This window comes from Pan paniscus, chromosome 22 (assembly GCF_029289425.2).
Source record: "Pan paniscus chromosome 22, NHGRI_mPanPan1-v2.0_pri, whole genome shotgun sequence".
Taxonomy (NCBI): domain Eukaryota; kingdom Metazoa; phylum Chordata; class Mammalia; order Primates; family Hominidae; genus Pan; species Pan paniscus.
This window is the reverse complement of record NC_073271.2, coordinates 23101521-23121019: the sequence shown is the minus strand read 5'-3', so window position 1 is coordinate 23121019 and position 19499 is coordinate 23101521. Positions and strand designations below refer to the sequence as shown.

General features: G+C 37.1%; 1 protein-coding gene across 1 annotated transcript in view; it reads left to right on the top strand.

The window, feature by feature from the left end:
- The window catches only part of ADAMTS5 (ADAM metallopeptidase with thrombospondin type 1 motif 5), a 49431-nt gene extending 30584 nt beyond the window's left edge, over positions 1-18847 (top strand). The window contains exons 4-8 of the mRNA XM_055105203.2: positions 1932-2215; positions 3637-3820; positions 4510-4685; positions 6653-6828; positions 12144-18847. Coding sequence (XP_054961178.1) covers positions 1932-2215; positions 3637-3820; positions 4510-4685; positions 6653-6828; positions 12144-12711 — 1388 coding nt within the window. The 3' untranslated portion in view covers positions 12712-18847. The remainder of the gene's footprint in view (positions 1-1931; positions 2216-3636; positions 3821-4509; positions 4686-6652; positions 6829-12143) is intronic.
- The last annotated feature ends 652 nt before the right edge of the window (positions 18848-19499 follow it).

Below are 19499 nucleotides of genomic sequence, written 5' to 3'. Positions count from 1 at the left end.
TGGCTTGCCTTAAGAAGCTTTACCTCTTCAAACGTTCTGGCTCAGAAGTTAAATAGGAACTTTGCTCTTTATTCATTTTTATATAATGCCCCCAACACAGATTGACAAATTCTAAGGTATTCACTTTGAAGAAATTTGAATGTAGTCCTTAAAAATTTACAGTCTACTTAAAATATGCTGAATATTCTATTTCTCAGTGGCACATAAGGATTTGAATATGACTTTTTTGTTGAATAAAAAGAATAACTGTAGTACATCTAAAAGGCTGTTAAATATGCTGGGATACAACTACCATTGCTTTGTATTTTTCTGGTCACCCTTAAGATCTTTGTTAGCTAATTTCACATTTACAGTATCACAGTGAGAAGAGAAGCATTATGCAGATCTTGAAAATAAATTAGGGAGAGGTTAGCTAACTTAGCCAGGAGCACTCAACCATTTAGTATTTCACCAGAGTAAGACTTCAGACTGGGTGTTTCTTCCATTAAGCTCAATATCCACCACTTAAAGGATCCTTACACATGGCTGCCCTTCAGCAATACAATCAGGCAGCTACTCACATGCTAACAGAAGCCATATGGCATCAGAAGAGAAGGGCAGGCTCTGAGCATGAAACCATAACAGCTGTGTGACCTTGGGTAACTGGTCTGCCTCCTATGGGCCTCAGTTTCCTTATCTGTAGGATAAATAAAATATGCACTAGAATCTGCCTGATGGGGTTGTGGTGAGGATTAAATGAGCTCATATATGTAAAGAATGGAGAATAGCGTGTGTAACAAATATTTGTTATTTTATTGCTATTATAATAATTGTGTAAATCCTAAAATAAAGTAAACAGAAAAATACAGAAACAGATGGGCAATATGCATGCACATGTGGGTGACAAAAGAAAATTAATGATGTTAACTCACTGGACAGGGATTCTTAGGGAAGCTTTTGCGGGGAGGGGAAGGAGAGGACGAGGAAGCAAATTTCAGGTTTTGGATTCTCATCGTCCATGTTCCAGCTTTTGTGGATTCCCCATCTCACCCCTCTGCCTGTACACCCTCATATATGATGCAATGAGATGCCTACCTTGTTTCGGCAGATAGATCCAAATACTCAACAAACACCAATTCCATTAAATAGACATAAAGCAAAGAGTATGAAGACTAACTTAATCCTAAATTATCAAAGACTATTTTTTCTTTTTTCACTGCTCCTTTGTTCTGTGAATCTTGAAAACTTTTTATTAAAATTATATCAGTCTGAGAGAAATACTTTATCTCCTTGACTTTATTGGAAGGCCTTCAAAGGTAGATCTGGGTCATTTTTCTGTATTTCAGATACCTAGTATGTTTTCTAGAACATTGTAGGTGCTGAACAAATGCTTGTCGAGTGACTGTAAGAATGAATGAGGAGCCAGCTTGGCTATTATTTATGGAATTAGTGGAAAGGAGACCTGTGATAGGCACATGGGGAAGGGGTGAGTTAGAAATGGGTAATGGGTTATACAGATAGAGTGCCAAGGACAAACTCTGTTTCTCAAAGTGGTAGAGTAAATGCTTCATTATCATTATTATTATTATTATTAAAATTCACCATCTGATTTTCTCTAGGTCCATCCCAATTTTGTTTAGTGCCTTAGCACAAGGGCTATTTTCACAACTAATCATTACAGAATCATTTTATTCCATCACACCCCTGCCAACCTCACCTCTGTTGTTACAGACACTCTGGAGCGCATCACTCCTGAGAACCCTGGAGGGTATCGTGCATCCAAGGGGGCTCCCAGCCTTGTCCCCATGGAGTCCCTCTCCAGAGCATTACACTACAGATTCATGGGTGCCTCGTGCTCCAACACCAGCCGGGGCATTTCATTTTTAGATCCATGATTTTAGCGGTTTGAAACCTAAACACAGAGCTGTGGTCAATCTCAGTTATTCTTGTAGGTAACTGTTTGCTGGACCTACCACGAAAGCAGATCCTGGGCCCCGAAGAACTCCCAGGACAGACCTACGATGCCACCCAGCAGTGCAACCTGACATTCGGGCCTGAGTACTCCGTGTGTCCCGGCATGGATGTCTGTGCTCGCCTGTGGTGTGCTGTGGTACGCCAGGGCCAGATGGTCTGTCTGACCAAGAAGCTGCCTGCGGTGGAAGGGACGCCTTGTGGAAAGGGGAGAATCTGCCTGCAGGGCAAATGTGTGGACAAAACCAAGAAAAAATATTATTCAGTAAGTGATTTTCTCATCAGTCAATGCCTGGAGGCCCAAGAAGTGAAGTGCATTCTTGTGATGGGTATGGGCACTGTCCTCAGAAGGCTTTATTTTCTAATTTAAAAACTTTTCATTTTGAGGTTTATTTACAGCTTCTTCTTTTACCCGCAGTAGCCATTCTCAGTGATCCGAGATTTACTGGGGAAAATGCAGATACTGGGAATTTATTTGCAGTTTACATCTTTTAACAAATACTTATGTAACTCAGATTCTGTCTAATTGAGACCCCAGGTAGGACCCTATTAATTGCTTTTGGGAAGTTTACTTTCAAGCTGCTCTTGCTAAAGTTATCAGAATATAAGTATTTAAATTCAGTAAGGAGGTAATAGCAGAGCCGATATATGTGGTCCTTGTACATATTTGGTGAGCTCCAAATGGTCACTTTTTTCCCCTTGACAATAAGTTAATCTAAATTTAGGAGCTAAAGTAACTTATGACTGCTCCGGGGAAACACATCTGCCACTATATACACAGTCCAGCTTCAGGTCAGCAACTGCCCTATTAATTTTCGAGGCTTAAGTAAAATAAGTGCTCGCTCTCAAGCCACAAGATTTGCAAAGTCCCTAGAAGAGAATTATCATGTGCCCATTGCCTGTATCTTTCCAGGGTATCACCCAACCATTCATCATCAGATAACCTGACGCAGTCAGCCAGAGGCAATTCACAGATTCCCTCAGCAAAGCAGCTGATCATATTCTTCCCTTCAGAATCTCTAAGCTCCCTCCAGGAATGTTTCCAGAGAAACAGACTTAGGTTGCCATAAAAGGGCTCTTCCTTCCCTAAGGGGTGTGTCTGCATGTATGGCGTGAGTGCATTTCAGTATCTGTCACATCTAATTAGGAATTAAGCCAAGTTGGGTCCGGTACATTTATGAACGTCATGGAGTCGGTCACAGACAGGATGTGGGATGTCAACAAAGGGACTGCAGAGTTTTACTGCTAAAGAGATGCAAACACAATTAAATAATGCCCAGTGCCATGCAGATCCTTCAGCATCATACGTTTCAATAAAGATCCAACATCAGAGTGGACAAAAAGTTACCATGGTTCAGTGATATTAACAGAGATGGACCATATTAGAAGACATAATTTACAATGGTCCGTAGAAATCAAAAGGTAATAATCTTTGTGGTGTGCTCAGTACTTAGGATGATGCTTTCAGATCTTCTAGTGCTGGAGCTGGGAGGGTGGAAAAGATGAATTGCTTAGCACTGGAAATGTGTTGCATTTCCAAAGCATGATCGTGTTAAATTCAGTGAAAATATAACTGTATCTGTGACAAAGTTTCCACTTTGTCATTAAATGCAGGTGATTTCCAAATGCACACTTTCAATGTTTTTCTCTCATTGGAGTTAAAATATATTCTATTTTCTATTTCAGACGTCAAGCCATGGCAACTGGGGATCTTGGGGATCCTGGGGCCAGTGTTCTCGCTCATGTGGAGGAGGAGTGCAGTTTGCCTATCGTCACTGTAATAACCCTGCTCCCAGAAACAACGGACGCTACTGCACAGGGAAGAGGGCCATCTACCGCTCCTGCAGTCTCATGCCCTGCCCACCCAATGGTACGCTGCTCCCAAGTGTCAGCAACCATCATATGCTACATGTCATTTGTATTCTAGCAATAATGAATAAGGGAAGCTGGGGAAATAATATTAATCTTATACTGCACAGTTCCACCAATATGCAGATCAATAACAAACACATATGTGTTTGTTTGTTTTTTTTTTGAGATGGAGTCTCACACTGTTGTCCAGGCTGGAGTGCAATGGCACAATCTTGGCTCACTGCAATCTCCACCTCCTGGGTTCATATGATTCTCCTGCCTCAGCTTCCTGAGTAGCTGGGATTACAGGTGCACACCACCACACTTGGCTATTTTTTCTTTATTTTTTATTTTTAGTAGAGACAGGGTTTCACTATGTTGGCCGGACTGGTCTCACACTCCTGACCTTGTGATCCACCCGCCTCGGCCCCCTAAAGTGCTGGGATTACAGGCATGAGGCACCACGCCCAGCCACATATGTGATTTTTAAGTTTTATTATAAGCAATATTCAGAGAATTGGAATAAATAATCACCATTTTGAACTCTATGTATAGATAAAATCCATCAGCATTGGTGAATAAAGAGACTGTGGGAAAAAAAAAAAAACACGTTTGCATCTTCCCCTTAAAATTAACTATTTAAACCCACAAGAATATATCTAAGTTTCAGAACTGATAAGGTAATACTGAAACATGTTTGTTTTCTAGGTAAATCATTTCGCCATGAACAGTGTGAGGCCAAAAATGGCTATCAGTCTGATGCAAAAGGAGTCAAAACTTTTGTGGAATGGGTTCCCAAATATGCAGGTGTCCTGCCAGCGGATGTGTGCAAGCTGACCTGCAGAGCCAAGGGCACTGGCTACTATGTGGTATTTTCTCCAAAGGTAACTACACACCAACTGTCCAGAAGCAGTAGGTGTACTGGTGGAAATTATTTGGTAGAATGAAGCCTGCGGACGCCAGACGTAAACAGTTATTAGTTTGGGGTCAGTTAGATTTTGGAAGGTTTTTATTTTCATCTCTATAACTTCTATATTTTCAAACTTTACACAATGAATAAAAATTATTTTATAAACAGAACAAGTAAATGTTTTAAAAGCTATATTTAAAAGGTGTAACTCACTGTAAAAGGTGTAACTCACTGTCAAGGAAGGCAAAGTGTGACCTTAACTTTAAAGTAACCATGAAAACAACTAGTATTTCCTAAGCAGCATTGTAAAGGAGACCGTAAAGCAAGAAAACTTTTTCTATTTTTCTATGATTTACTTAAGAATTCCTTTGATGAGCCGTGGAGATGGGTTTCAAGATCATATACCTCTGACTCAGGCTTTTGAATAAGTCAAGAACCCTTAATATGAATCAATGTCCCTCTAGTTATATATGTTATAATCCTTGTGTATGTGTATAATATTTGTGTATGGAACATGCCTTATTTTTCACAAGTGAGCATTTTCTAAATCTATAGCAGAGTTTTATTCTTATGGTCAGTGTTATACAGCAATTTACAAATTTGTAAACAGTTGCTACATTTAAAATCACCTATGGCTGGGCGCAGTGGCTCACACCCGTAATCCCAGCACTTTGGGAAGCTGAGGCGGGCAGATCACAAGGTCAGGAGATCAAGACCATCCTGACCAACATGGTGAAACCCTGTCTCTACTAAAAATACAAAAATTAGCTGGGTGTGGTGGCACACACCTGTAATCCCAGCTACTCGGCAGGCTGAGGCAGGAGAATCATTTGAACTCGGGAGGCAGAGATTGCAGTGAGCCGAGATCACGCCACTGCACTCCAGTCTGGTGACAGAGCGAGACTCTGTCTCAAAAAAAAAATTACCTCTGAAACTTGGCCTTCAGATATTTATAATATGTTATTGAAAAACAAGCTAATGTCAATTTATGAAATTTTTTAAAGCTCATGTTTTTATTAGAAAATAATGCATTTTCATTCAAAAATATTACACAGAAGTAAAAACATAAAAATCACCTGAAAATACCACCATCTGCAGAGCTATTAACCTGATAAAGTATATTCTACTTCAACTCACACACACACGCACTCACAACATACTCATACACATGCATAAAAAGAGTTTTCTATATACATAAATATAAAATTTACAGGCTTATTTATATATATGAGTGTATATATATTACATATACTCACATGCACAAGCCACAATCTATATACACACTGTTTTATAACTAGCTTTTAAACTATACACTAATCCGTTTATTCAAAATATATTCAGTCTCTTCCAGTAAGTCCGTTCATCTAACTTCCCCAGACTCCTTTTTCTGTACTAATTTGGTTGTGTCGATTTCAGTGTCTGACAGTTCAACACACAATAGGGAATGCTCTCCAACCATGACACAGTTTTGAATGTCAAGTTTAGATTTTCAAATTTGTCATTATAATAACAACTATGCAACAAAGAAGGATCTTTGCATTCTCAAGCCTGCTCATATTCGGTTCTGCACACAAATGATAGTCTGAAACACTAAGTGAAAAGATTACTTCTATTGTAAAAAGCCAAGATTGTACCGTGAGAATGTATTATGCATACAAAAACGAAGATGAGTACCTTGTGTCTCTTAACACATTCAGAGGTAAGGTTAAGAGAGAAAATGTGTAACCCAGGCTTATCCAAAATCTGCTTTCTGGCAATATGCCAAGGATTTTTCAGTTAGATACTTCTGGAAACTATGTTTTTTTGGCTTTTTTTTTTTTTTCAATGGACTGTCCATACCAATCAAACTCAAAAAATCACAAATGAGAACTTACTAGTTGACCAAAGGAGCAAATACTGATGCAAACATTTCCCACTCCTAATGCATTTGCCATGATTCAGGTGACCGATGGCACTGAATGTAGGCCGTACAGTAATTCCGTCTGCGTCCGGGGGAAGTGTGTGAGAACTGGCTGTGACGGCATCATTGGCTCAAAGCTGCAGTATGACAAGTGCGGAGTATGTGGAGGAGACAACTCCAGCTGTACAAAGATTGTTGGAACCTTTAATAAGAAAAGGTAATATGATAGAACCTTTGTCTTTATGTGAATTGAACAAAGCTTTAGACTCTTGCAAAAATGATAAAGGAGGATTCATATTACATCATAAGCTATCTGTATGAGGAGGTCTAACGTGGCTCTAGAAACACATTTTAAATATGAGAAGGAAGAGACAGGAGATGAATAAAACTCTGGTTGCTCAGGGAAAACTCATGGCGCCTCTGGAAGCAGATAAACTGCAGTAGCCATGGGAATCAATAGCTTGTAGAGTCAGAAAACTGAAAAGAAAAAGTGGGGGACATTCCACTTTAGTGATATCTTGCAGATCTATTGTTATTCCTAAAACATAATTTAGGGAAGGTTGGTTGGTTTTGATCTTAACTATATTTTTAAAAACAAATTATCCTTACACTGTGTTTTCCTTAAGAAAATATTTCTCCTTGCAAAATGTAAGTTCATTGCAATGGTGTGGGCAACAATCCTAGTGAAGTATCCTGGTTTATATCTACTCTCTAAAGAAATATATACAGCAGTGTCTGTCTCCTGCTTCCTCTTATGGTCCTAGATTTTTGCTTTAAATATTCAAGTTTATGAAGTACCAATTTCTGGCATAAAATATGCTATCAGGTAGGATGACTGAGTTGACTAGAGTCTGGTAAAATACAGGCTTGCTTTTCTTCCCAAACCACTCTTAGGCTGAGTGTTATTAGTCAAATGTATCTGTATTCTTGATGTACGTGCTGTGTTGTCTGTAACTTGAGAGTAATATGCAAACGAAATTAACAATAGGATTTATTAAAATAATTAAACATGTTAATGTAAAAAACTATAAATTTTCTCTGATGTGATTTGAAAATATATGGCTGAAAAATTTATTCTGAGTTAAAATATGCGTTACTAATTCTATTTGCTAATGAAATAATTATTCACCTAATTGTGTTAGACCATCTATGTCAAAAATCCTGCATGCCCAATTATATCCTGCATTTTTATATGTTTCAAAGGTATAAAACACCTTGGAGATGATCAGTCCAACCTTCTGTTTTAAAAATGAGTTGGACTCTGAAAATATAGGAGTTAGCCAATTATCCATGGCTGATGAATGCCAGAGAGGAGCAGACACCATAACTGAAATCCTAGAATACACAGGTCACTTTGAAAAAAAAAAGAAGAAAGAGAGATAGAAGAAAGAGAGAAAGAAAGAGAGAGAGAGAGAGAAAGAAAGAAAGGGAAAGAAAGACAAAGGAAAGAGAAAGAAAGAAAGAGGAAGGAAGGAAGGAAGGAAGGAAGGAAGGAAGGAAGGAAGGAAGGAAGGAAGGAAAGAAAAAGGAAAGGAGGGAGAGAGGGAATTCAGGAATCAAATTAGAAACAAAACTACTTTTAAAAAGTAATACCTTATACACTTTATGGTACATATTCTCTTCTATATAAAATTATAAACCACTTTTAAAATTGCTAAATTTAGCATTTTAAGTATTTTTGTGCTGACAACTAATATCTGCACATTTTTTCACATGAAAAAGAAGAAATTCATTATAGCAACAAGTGGTATGCAATGTAACCACCTGAAAATTGGTTTGACCAAGATTCTACTATGGTACAAATGACATGTTTGAGTAGTTCAAATTAATTACCTAGGGAGGCCATAGTAATTTATATGATTTATGAAAAAGAACATTGATCTCATACTGCAATATTTGTAATCAAGCTTTGGCTCAATGATTCCTTAGACATGTGATCTTTGAATTGTCACCTAATTTCTTTACCAGGAGATTTCTCAAAAGTAAAGTGGAAATACTGGTAATTATTATCATATGGTTAATAAAACTGTTGTGAAGGTGAAATGAGGTAATACATATTAAAATATTTCATCAAGTTTAAGCCCATTCACAATATGACCCTAATCTTAACTCGCTCCTCCCTCAGTTTTCCTCATCTCAGTAAATGGCAACTCAGTCTTTCTACTATTGAGGCCAAAACTTTGGAGGCATGGTTCACGGCTCATTTTCTCTCACACCCCACATCCATCCATCAGCAGATCCTGTCAGTTCTATTTCCACCACATCTCCAGAATCTGGGTGCCCCTCACCACCGTGACCGCTCCCACCGCAATCCAAGTGTTAATCAGATCTTGCCTGGACTAATACTGCAGTCTTCTCGCTGACCTCTGGATCCTTTGCTCCTCAATCTCGTCTTACCAAGCAAGGGAAGCCATGGCTATTACCTAAACCAGATCATTGCATTCCTTTGATCAATAGCCTCCAATGGCTTCCATCTTACTTAGACTCAATACCCAAGACTGTTTTGTAATCTCTAAGGTGCTAAAAGATCTGGCCCCTTCCCTCCTCTATGTCTTTTCTACACTGTCCCTTTCTCATGCTCTGCTCTGACCAGAATGCACTTTCTGGCACTTCAAAAACATGACACCAGGTATGAGAATGCTGTTTCCTCTGCCTGGAACACTTTCTGCTATTAATGAGCAGTACACTTTCCAGAATCTCTTTAGGTCTCTGTCAAATATCACCTCCCCAGATGGTGGCTACCGTAAATGTACAAGAGGACATCTCCTCCACTCCCACCACTACTGTGCAACTTCTTACCTTACTCCGTTTCTTCACAGCTCTTATCAATTGATATCACCACATATTTTGTTTGCTGGGAGCAGACTAAAACATCCCTTCCCTGAGAGCATGCTTGAATATAAATGAATATATTTCTTCGTGACAGACATTGCCCTTGGCACTGTGCAGATAGCCCTGAACAAAACAAGATTCCTTTGCCCTGCCAGCCATACTTTGTAAGAGTTGTATGAAAATTGCATTCACTTATGGTAGTCGGGAAAGCTGGTTAGTGTCTGGAGTTTAAATGATACCAAGCAGGATGTAAAGAAAAGGAATCAGGAATATCAAGAGAATCATCTCTTACTAAGGCACTAAAAAATCAGGGCACTAATACTCAGGTTTACTAGTGCTTGTGAAACTCAGTTTGAAGACCTGCAGCAATACTGACCATCATACTAATTATCATCAAGATGAGATAAGCTCTAAGGAACAAGGGTAAACACCCAAAAAAGCTTCCCTTACCCTTTATTCTTTATTTTACTTACTCCTTACTGGGCATCATTTAAACTCTGCACATAACCAGAATTTAATTTCATTTAACTGCTATAACATATGGCTGGCAGGGGTCAGGATTTTATGCCTGGGGACATAGTGAAAAAGAGCACTAATTGGGAGTCAAGAGCCTGGCCTTTTTTTTTTTTTTTTTTTTTTTTTTCAAGACAGAGTCTCACTCTGTTGCCCAGGCTGGAATGACACCATCTTGGCTCACTGAAACCTCTGCCTCCCAGGTTCAAGCGATTCTCCTGCCTCAGCCTCCAGAATAGCTGTGATTAGAGGCATGGGCCACCATGCCCAGCTACTTTTTGTATTTTTAGTAGAGACAGGATTTCACCATGTTTGCCAGGCTGGTCAGGAACTCCTGTCCTCAGGTGATCCCCCTGCCTCGGCCTCCCAAAGTGCTGGGATTACAGGTGTGAGCCACGGCATCCAGCCAAGCCTGGCTTTTAAGCCTAACACTGCCACTAATCAGCTCTAAAGTGAACTTGTTCAAATACTGTCATATATCCCCATTTCATACTCTTTTTGTGTAAGATGTTATATTTATCTCCAACTACCTTCTGTTTAGACAGGATCTCATTCTGTTACTCGGGCTGGAGTGCAGTGGTGCAATCATAGCTCACTGCAGCCAAGACCTGGGCTAAAGTGATCCTCCCACTTCAGCCTTGCCAGTAGCTAGGACCATAGGCATGCGCCACCATCCCTGGCTAACTCTTTTACTTTTTGTAGAGACAAGGTCTCCCCTGTATTTCCCAGGCTGCTCTTAAACTCCTGGCCTAAAGGAATTCTCCAACATCCCTTTTGACTTTCTTTGAAGCCACTATAGTTTCATGGATTATTTATTAATATTAGGTACTACAAAACACATCTGTAACAAAATCTGATCTGTAATGTACTACAAAAATAAAAATAATGAATCGATTTAGACAGAATAAGGAACGTCCTGAGCATTGCATCATCTCTCTTCAACACTGTAGGAAGCTTTACCACCTGTGTGGCTGTCACTGTAGAACAGATTGCCCTGCAGACAGGGGACTTCCTTGGCGATAAGCTTCCTTTCCAATTCAGAGGAAACTCTGGAGTAAGGGAAACACACTTGGATTTTTAGCATGTGAATGAGAACTGGAAATGAGACAGTTCAGCTCCACACGTCAGTCAAACTGCTCAAGCCAATAGTATTCCTGTTTAAATAACTAGGAAAGTGAAGGGACCCTATTATGAAATTACTTAAAAAGGCAAAAATGTGGACAAAAGTTGACTCGTCATTTCACCCTTGGTGCTTAATTAGCATTTCCATCCTAGCATTCCTCACAGGTTTATGGGTATTAAAGATATTTGTGTCTTTCCCCATTTTTTTGTCCAGATGATGGCTCTTTGAAGACTTATATGTCACTCACCATAAAGCCTTTCTCAATCTATCGTATCTTATGGGCACTAAGAATTCAGAAAAATTCTCTAAGTCATTTAAAAAAATTCCCCTTTTCTGATGGTATTAGTAATATCATTACCCAATTTCAGAATTGCATGCTTCATTTAGTGGCCTGTCCCACCAAATCCAGAATTCTAGTAGAAAGGAATGCAGAGACTCTACTCACCTCTAGTCCAAAAACTAATTAATTCTGTGTTCCCAAGTTAGTCTGCACATTGGAACAATGTGAGAAGTTTCAAAAGTGCTCTTGACTGTGCCTGACCCTGGAAGATGGGGATTTAATTGGTCTGAGGTGTGGGTAGGCTCTGAAAGATTTAAAAGATCCCCACGTGATTCTAATGTGGAAGCAATCTGAGAAATATTAAAGAATTATGTGAGATTAAGTGAAGGCATATTTTTGTCAGTTTGTGTTTAAACAGATCCCATTTTGTGCCAGAAAGAATGGAAAGTAGATTTGTAAAGATGATAGGATCTGATAAGGATGAAAATGGTTGTATAAATCTTGAAAGTTAGTATAAATGTTTTAAATGAAGGCAGGTTGCTAGCATCATCCTAATTTTGAACACCTCAATTAAAGTGTATACAATACTGTAGTATAATTGCAATTTTCTCATAAAAAATAATTTTTAAACCCAATTTTAAACTAATCCATTAAAACTGTGTGTTAAGAGAAGACATTTTAGAGATCTTCTGTTTGTTTATTTATTTGTTAAGTGTTTACTCATTTTTTTCTCCCTTTTTTTTAACCACCTCCCCCCACTTCCTGTGAACATTCCTACTTCCAGTAAGGGTTACACTGACGTGGTGAGGATTCCTGAAGGGGCAACCCACATAAAAGTTCGACAGTTCAAAGCCAAAGACCAGACTAGATTCACTGCCTATTTAGCCCTGAAAAAGAAAAACGGTGAGTACCTTATCAATGGAAAGTACATGATCTCCACTTCAGAGACTATCATTGACATCAATGGAACAGTCATGAACTATAGCGGTTGGAGCCACAGGGATGACTTCCTGCATGGCATGGGCTACTCTGCCACGAAGGAAATTCTAATAGTGCAGATTCTTGCAACAGACCCCACTAAACCATTAGATGTCCGTTATAGCTTTTTTGTTCCCAAGAAGTCCACTCCAAAAGTAAACTCTGTCACTAGTCATGGCAGCAATAAAGTGGGATCACACACTTCGCAGCCGCAGTGGGTCACGGGCCCATGGCTCGCCTGCTCTAGGACCTGTGACACAGGTTGGCACACCAGAACGGTGCAGTGCCAGGATGGAAACCGGAAGTTAGCGAAAGGATGTCCGCTCTCCCAAAGGCCTTCTGCGTTTAAGCAATGCTTGTTGAAGAAATGTTAGCCTGTGGTTATGATCTTATGCACAAAGATAACTGGAGGATTCGGCACCGACGCAGTCGTGGTGAACAGGAGGTCTACGTAACGCACAGAAAGTCATGTTTCAGTGACATTGTCAACAGGAGTCCAATTACAGGCAGAATCTGCTCTCTGTGACCAAAAGAGGATGTGCACTGCTTCACGTGACAGTGGTGACCTTGCAATATAGAAAAACTTGGGAGTTATTGAACATCCCCTGGGCTTACAAGAAACACTGATGAATGTAAAATCAGGGGACATTTGAAGATGGCAGAACTGTCTCCCCCTTGTCACCTACCTCTGATAGAATGTCTTTAATGGCATCATAATCATTTTCACCCATAATACACAGTAGCTTCTTTTTACTGTTTGTAAATACATTCTCCCTTGGTATGTCACTTTATATCCCCTGGTTCTATTAAAATACCCATATATATTTCTATAAAAAAAGTGTTTGACCAAAGTAGGTCTGCAGCTATTTCAACTTCCTTCCGTTTCCAGAAAGAGCTGTGGATATTTTACTGGAAATTAAGAACTTGCTGCTGTTTTAATAAGATTTAGTATATTTTCTGACTACAGGAGATAAAATTTCAGTCAAAAAACCATTTTGACAGCAAGTATCTTCTGAGAAATTTTGAAAAGTAAATAGATCTCAGCGTATCTAGTCACTTAAATACATACACGGGTTCATTTACTTAAACCTTTGACTGCCTGTATTTTTTTCAGGTAGCTAGCCAAATTAATGCATAATTTCAGATGTAGAAGTAGGGTTTGCGTGTGTGTGTGTGATCGTACTCAAGAGTCTAAAAACTAGTTTCCTTGTGTTGGAAATTTAAAAGGAAAAAAATCGTATTTCACTGTGTTTTCAATTTGTATTTTCACAACTACTTTCTCTCTCCAGAGCTTTCATCTGATATCTCACAACGTATGATATACGTACAAAACACACAGCAAGTTTTCTATCATGTCCAACACATTCAACACTGGTATACCTCTTACCAGCATGCCTTTAAAATGCATTTGTGTTTGCTTATTTGTTTTGTTCAAGGGTTCAGTAAGACCTACAATGTTTTGTATTTCTTGACTTAGTTTATTAGAAACATTAAAGATCACTTGGTAGTTAGCCACATTGAGAAGTGGTTATCATTGTTAATGTGGTTAATGCCAAAAAGTGGTTAATATTAATAAGACTGTTTCCACACCATAGGCAATAATTTCTTAATTTAAAAAATCTAAGTATATTCCTATTGTACTAAATATTTTTCCCAACTGGAAAGCACTTGATTGTACCCGTAAGTGTTTGAGTGATGACATGTGATGATTTTCAGAAAGTTGTTGTTTTTGTTTCCATAGCCTGTTTAAGTAGGTTGTAAGTTTGAATAGTTAGACATGGAAATTATTTTATAAGCACACACCTAAAGATATCTTTTTAGATGATAAAATGTACACCCCCCCCATCACCAACCTCACAACTTAGAAAATCTAAGTTGTTTCATTTCATTGGGATTTCTTTTGTTGTGAAACACTGCAAAGCCAATTTTTCTTTATAAAAATTCATAGTAATCCTGCCAAATGTGCCTATTGTTAAAGATTTGCATGTGAAGATCTTAGGGAACCACTGTTTGAGTTCTACAAGCTCATGAGAGTTTATTTTTATTATAAGATATTTTTAATATAAAAGAATTATGTAACTGATCACTATATCACATCATTTCAGTGGGCCAGGAAAATAGATGTCTCGCTGTTTTCAGTATTTTCTTAAGAAATTGCTTTTAAAACAAATAACTGTTTTACAAAACCAATAATTATCCTTTGAATTTTCATAGACTGACTTTGCTTTCGATGTAGAAATTTTTTTTCTTAATAAATTATCACTTTGAGAAATGAGGCCTGTACAAGGCTGATAACCTATATTTGATGGAGATCACCCAATGCCAAGGGCAGAAAGCAAACCTAGTTAAATAGGTGAGAAAAAAAATAATAATCCCAGTGCCATTTGTCTATGCAAAGAGAATTAGGAGAGAGGTTAATGTTACTTTTTTCCATTTTGGAAATAATTTTAATCAAGTAACTCAAATGTGACAAAATTTATTTTTATTTTTTGTGGTTATATTCCCAACAACATTAAAAAATACTCAAGGCATAAATGTAGTTGTCTCCTACTCTGCTTCTCTTACTATACTCATACATTTTTAATATGGTTTATCAATGATTCATGTTTCCCTCAAATAGTGATGGTTTACACCTGTCATGGAAACAATCCTAGAGAGCTCAGAGCAAATAAACCACTATTCCATGCTTTTAAGTAGTTTTCTCCACCTTTTTCTTATGAGTCTCACTAGATTGACTGAGGAATGTATGTCTAAATTCCTGGAGAAGATGATATGGATTGGAAACTGAAATTCAGAGAAATGGAGTGTTCAATAGATACCACGAATTGTGAACAAAGGGAAAATTCTATACAACTCAATCTAAGTCAGTCCACTTTGACTTCGTACTGTCTTTCACCTTTCCATTGTTGCATCTTGAATTTTTAAAAATGTCTAGAATTCAGGATGCTAGGGGCTACTTCTTTAAAAAAAAAAAAAAGAATTCGTCTGAAAATGCTCAGGTTTCTAAGAATCTAATCTCACTTACATAACTAAGCACTCCATAATAAGTTTTATTAAGTACAAAGGGAGCCAGAATAAAATGACATTTATTTCTTCTAGATCAGAAAAATTTAAATTAAGCCCTGCCTTGCTGTTTAGAAATATGAGGGCATTGTTATAATTTATTCAATAAATTTATGTTCCTTTGCCTTCCTGTGGAAACAGTTTTATCCCACTAAACTAGGAATTAGGGGATAAATCACAAACAAAAAAAAAGTTGCAGCACTGAAAAAAAAGTAATTTATTGTTTTTGCAACTGGTGTGTGAATTTGTGTGATAAAATTATTTATTCTTATTTAACAAAAATATGTTCAAATTTTTCTATATTTAAAATGTTTTGCTGTTGTCCTACTTTTTAATTTATGCTTCATGTTTGTGTATAAAGTACACTTTTACACTTTGTGAGTTTACATAATATACAGCACTGGTTGCTTTTGTATTTTTTTACAGAAAGCTTTCTGTGTGAAGCAGGTGTATATGTATATATTCCTCATGTATTCTTATTCTGATACTATCATTTTTCTTTCCAAGGAAATTTTTATCTGTCACGACCAATAGTGTTCATTACTTGTACCTATGATAATAGGTCTTTTACATCACATTAACACTAATTTTTCCAAGTCACAAATAAGAAAAACACTTATTCAATGAAACAAGGTGCAAGTTTTAAATTTGGGTACACAAATAGCCTAGAAGCTTCCTACAGATGCTAAGACACAGCCAATAATCAGATCCTTTCACTTCATCGAGAAACTTGGACAAGTCGATATTGATGTATTAGATGAAAGTTGTCTACACACAACTTCTGAGGGATACAAATGATAATAAAACCAAATGTTGTCTGTTACTCCTTTAGAAACACCTCCTAAAATTAATATCATTTAGTCTCTAGTGTCTGTAGGATTCTACAGATGAGCACAAATAGATTGGGTTTGTATAACAAATGCTAATAGTCATAACTGTTTCTACAAGTATGGGGTGTCCATTAAGAGAATGTGATGTTTTCCTACTGCTGTTGAATCCCATGGGGTGATTATAGGACTTGAAATAGGCAGAGTCACCTCTGATGACATCAGCTTGCCTCTGTGATTTCACAGTCTCATCCTGGCAACAAGACAAAGCACCCTTGGACACACAGCCAATCTCTGGTTGTGATATTTCCCCATTGATTCCTTCCTTGTTAACAAGGTCATTTTAATGGTTCAGGTGAGGACAGCAGCCAGATTCAAAGTCCAGAACTTGTGCTGTTACATAGAGTTCGCACTGTCAAATAACATTGAATTTAATAATGATCAAATTTTTCTAGTAGTCTGTGGCAGAGTGTATAATCTCATTGGCATGATTGGTGAATATTACTAATCTCTTTATAATGAAAGATGCTCTACAAATACCTTATATTTGCTAACATTTCAAAACTACTAAATAAATGAAATAGCCATGTGTACAGAAATGGTCATTTAAAGCTTTAATAGAACCAAATTCAAGACAATGTATCATTTAGACACACAGAAAAGGAACTTGTATGTTTTCCCTATTATTTTTCTCATTTGCCAACAATCTATAGTTTTAGGTTATCAAACAGATAGATCAACTTAACTGGATAGTACATTGAAAAATCTTCCTAAGAATCCTTTGTTAGCATAATCTATAGAGATAATTTCTCAAATTATATCATCATGATGCATATAAACTCTATAATGTATAATTGTGTTTCATTTATTTAATGTATGAGAACATATTGAAATACAAAACCATGCATTAGCCAAAAAATTGGAATACAGGTGGTGTTCAGATCAGCAAAACATTCAATCTGGTAAATGCCTGCCTGGGGCTATGATATCATTCTCAATGCAGGTTTTATGGGAAAACTAAAAGAATATGTTGTTAGATGATGTTGGTTTTGGAAAAAAAAAAGACATTAACATACACATTAGTTAGCCCAGTTAATTGCATTCTACTAATATAGTTGCACATTAGCAATAATTTTGCTGTCTCTGGTCTTTATTTTGTGGCTTCAACTAACTGGACCATGTGGACTGTAAAGGTCAAATGGAAAAAACGAGCAGTGGCCCCTCATCCTGTAAGGTACTGCTACATCAGAGTGACCTAAAAGTCTAACACTGTGAGGAAAACTGTGATTTGTAGGAAAAAAAAAAAAAACAAATAAAAAACAGGGCATGCTTTTTAATTTTTTTCCACTTTCCTTTGGCACACCCAATGAACAATTCTAATTTTTATTGAGGTGCTAACATCTTTCGTGACCAACTGTCAAATGTGGTATTTTTGAGTTACTATTTTTCTACATGATTTTACAGTTTGCAAGAAAGACCTCTAAGCTTTGTGTCACGGTAGGGCACAACTTGATACTCAAAATTTGAAAAATAAGCACATCCAATGATTGTTTTGACCAACAGTGGTCAGTGATGTAAACTGCATGTGCATCTGAGGACATTTAAGGGGTCATTAAAACTTGAGGAGCATCAGGCCAGAGTAGCAGACTTTTAGATGAGTCATATTTCAGCATTCACTAAGTCCTCAGCATTCCATTCAAACTGTCGTGTATATTTGGCCTGATTTTTTTTTTTCAAGCTTTGCAATAGTTTATGTTATTAGTAAACACTTGGTGACTATATCTCAGCCTTTTCTTTAACAACTCAGAATACATTAGAAACACGTCTACCTATACTGAGAGTATATTTACAATAGAAGACCATACTGTATGTGACTTTGTAAAGCTAGACTTTTGATTAAGAAATATATAATCTCTGGATGGTATTTTTTCATTATACACTCAGGCACAACGTAAACCTTGATGGTTCATCTTGCTACAATTATGAGTTGAAAAACACTACTTACGTATTTGTATGACCTATTAGTCAGAGGAAATCATACATATGCTTTGTAAATAGACTTTGCAGATAACTAAATAGACTGAAGAAATATGTTGCATTTGATAGAAGCAATCGCATAAATATTTGGTTTCTATATTAGAGTCTGTGAGTAAAGTCAAGTAATAAACCTAAGTAGGTATAACTGAGATTTTTAAACCTTGAAACTTGCTTTGATGGTAGAGAAAATCATTGAAGATTTACATACTGTATATAAGATGTAAAATGTACGCTGCTTATTATCCTCAACTTTCCAGAAGCAATGGTATATAATGCAGTTGAAAAACCAAAAATCTTGGAAAACTAAGACGGGTCTTGTTTAAAATGTCTCTCAGCTTTGGCAACCTTCAAATCTTAATCAACTATTTAAAGCATTACTGTGTCTTGTAGCCTGCATTCCACAACAGCTCTGTTATTCAGGTAAAAGACTTGAACTGAGCCGTTTGGGACCTATACTGTAATATTTTCATTGAGGAACAATATCCTGTTTTGTAAAGCATTTCCCTATGTGTGACTTTAAACTGTAAAATTAAACACTGCTTTTGTGGGTTCAGTGGGCATAATAAATATAAATTGTAAACTAGGTTAAAGTATGTACTGCATATAATATGTTTTAGAGTTGGAAACTATTGTTCAGTTATTTTTAATTTTCTCTTAACAGTGGTAGCACCAAGCTGGGTCTCAGGGAAGCCCTAGGCTCTTTATAATTTCTATCATTGCTCACCCTCTTTGGCATAGACAATTAATACTTTATCTTAGTTAAAGTTCTATGAAACTATTGCTTCAAGTTTTTACCAGACTACCAACCCTTGAAGATTGCATACTATTAAAATTCTGGTGTTAAATTAGAAACAGCAAGCAACATAATCTACTGCTTCATTTTTAATTTTTATGTCTAAACTTAGTCCAGATACAAAGTTAAAGAGTTGAGATAATAATGCAAGCATAGAAATTAAAAAAAAAACAACAACCTGAAATTGACTAGCAAAAGTCTATTTTATAACATTTATAACATTAAGCTTCCTAGGAGCATTCATTCTTTTTAAACCTGGAATCATTACTTTTTAGCGTACATTTCAAGTGCTGAATTTCCCTCTCATATCAAACAGTATTGTAGAATGGCGGTACTTTAAATTTTCTCCTTAGAAGGATGTATGCTTTTAAAGAAATGATTTTAAACATCTATATTTTTTAAAAGATGGTATAATATGTACATACACACTAGCTATCAAAAT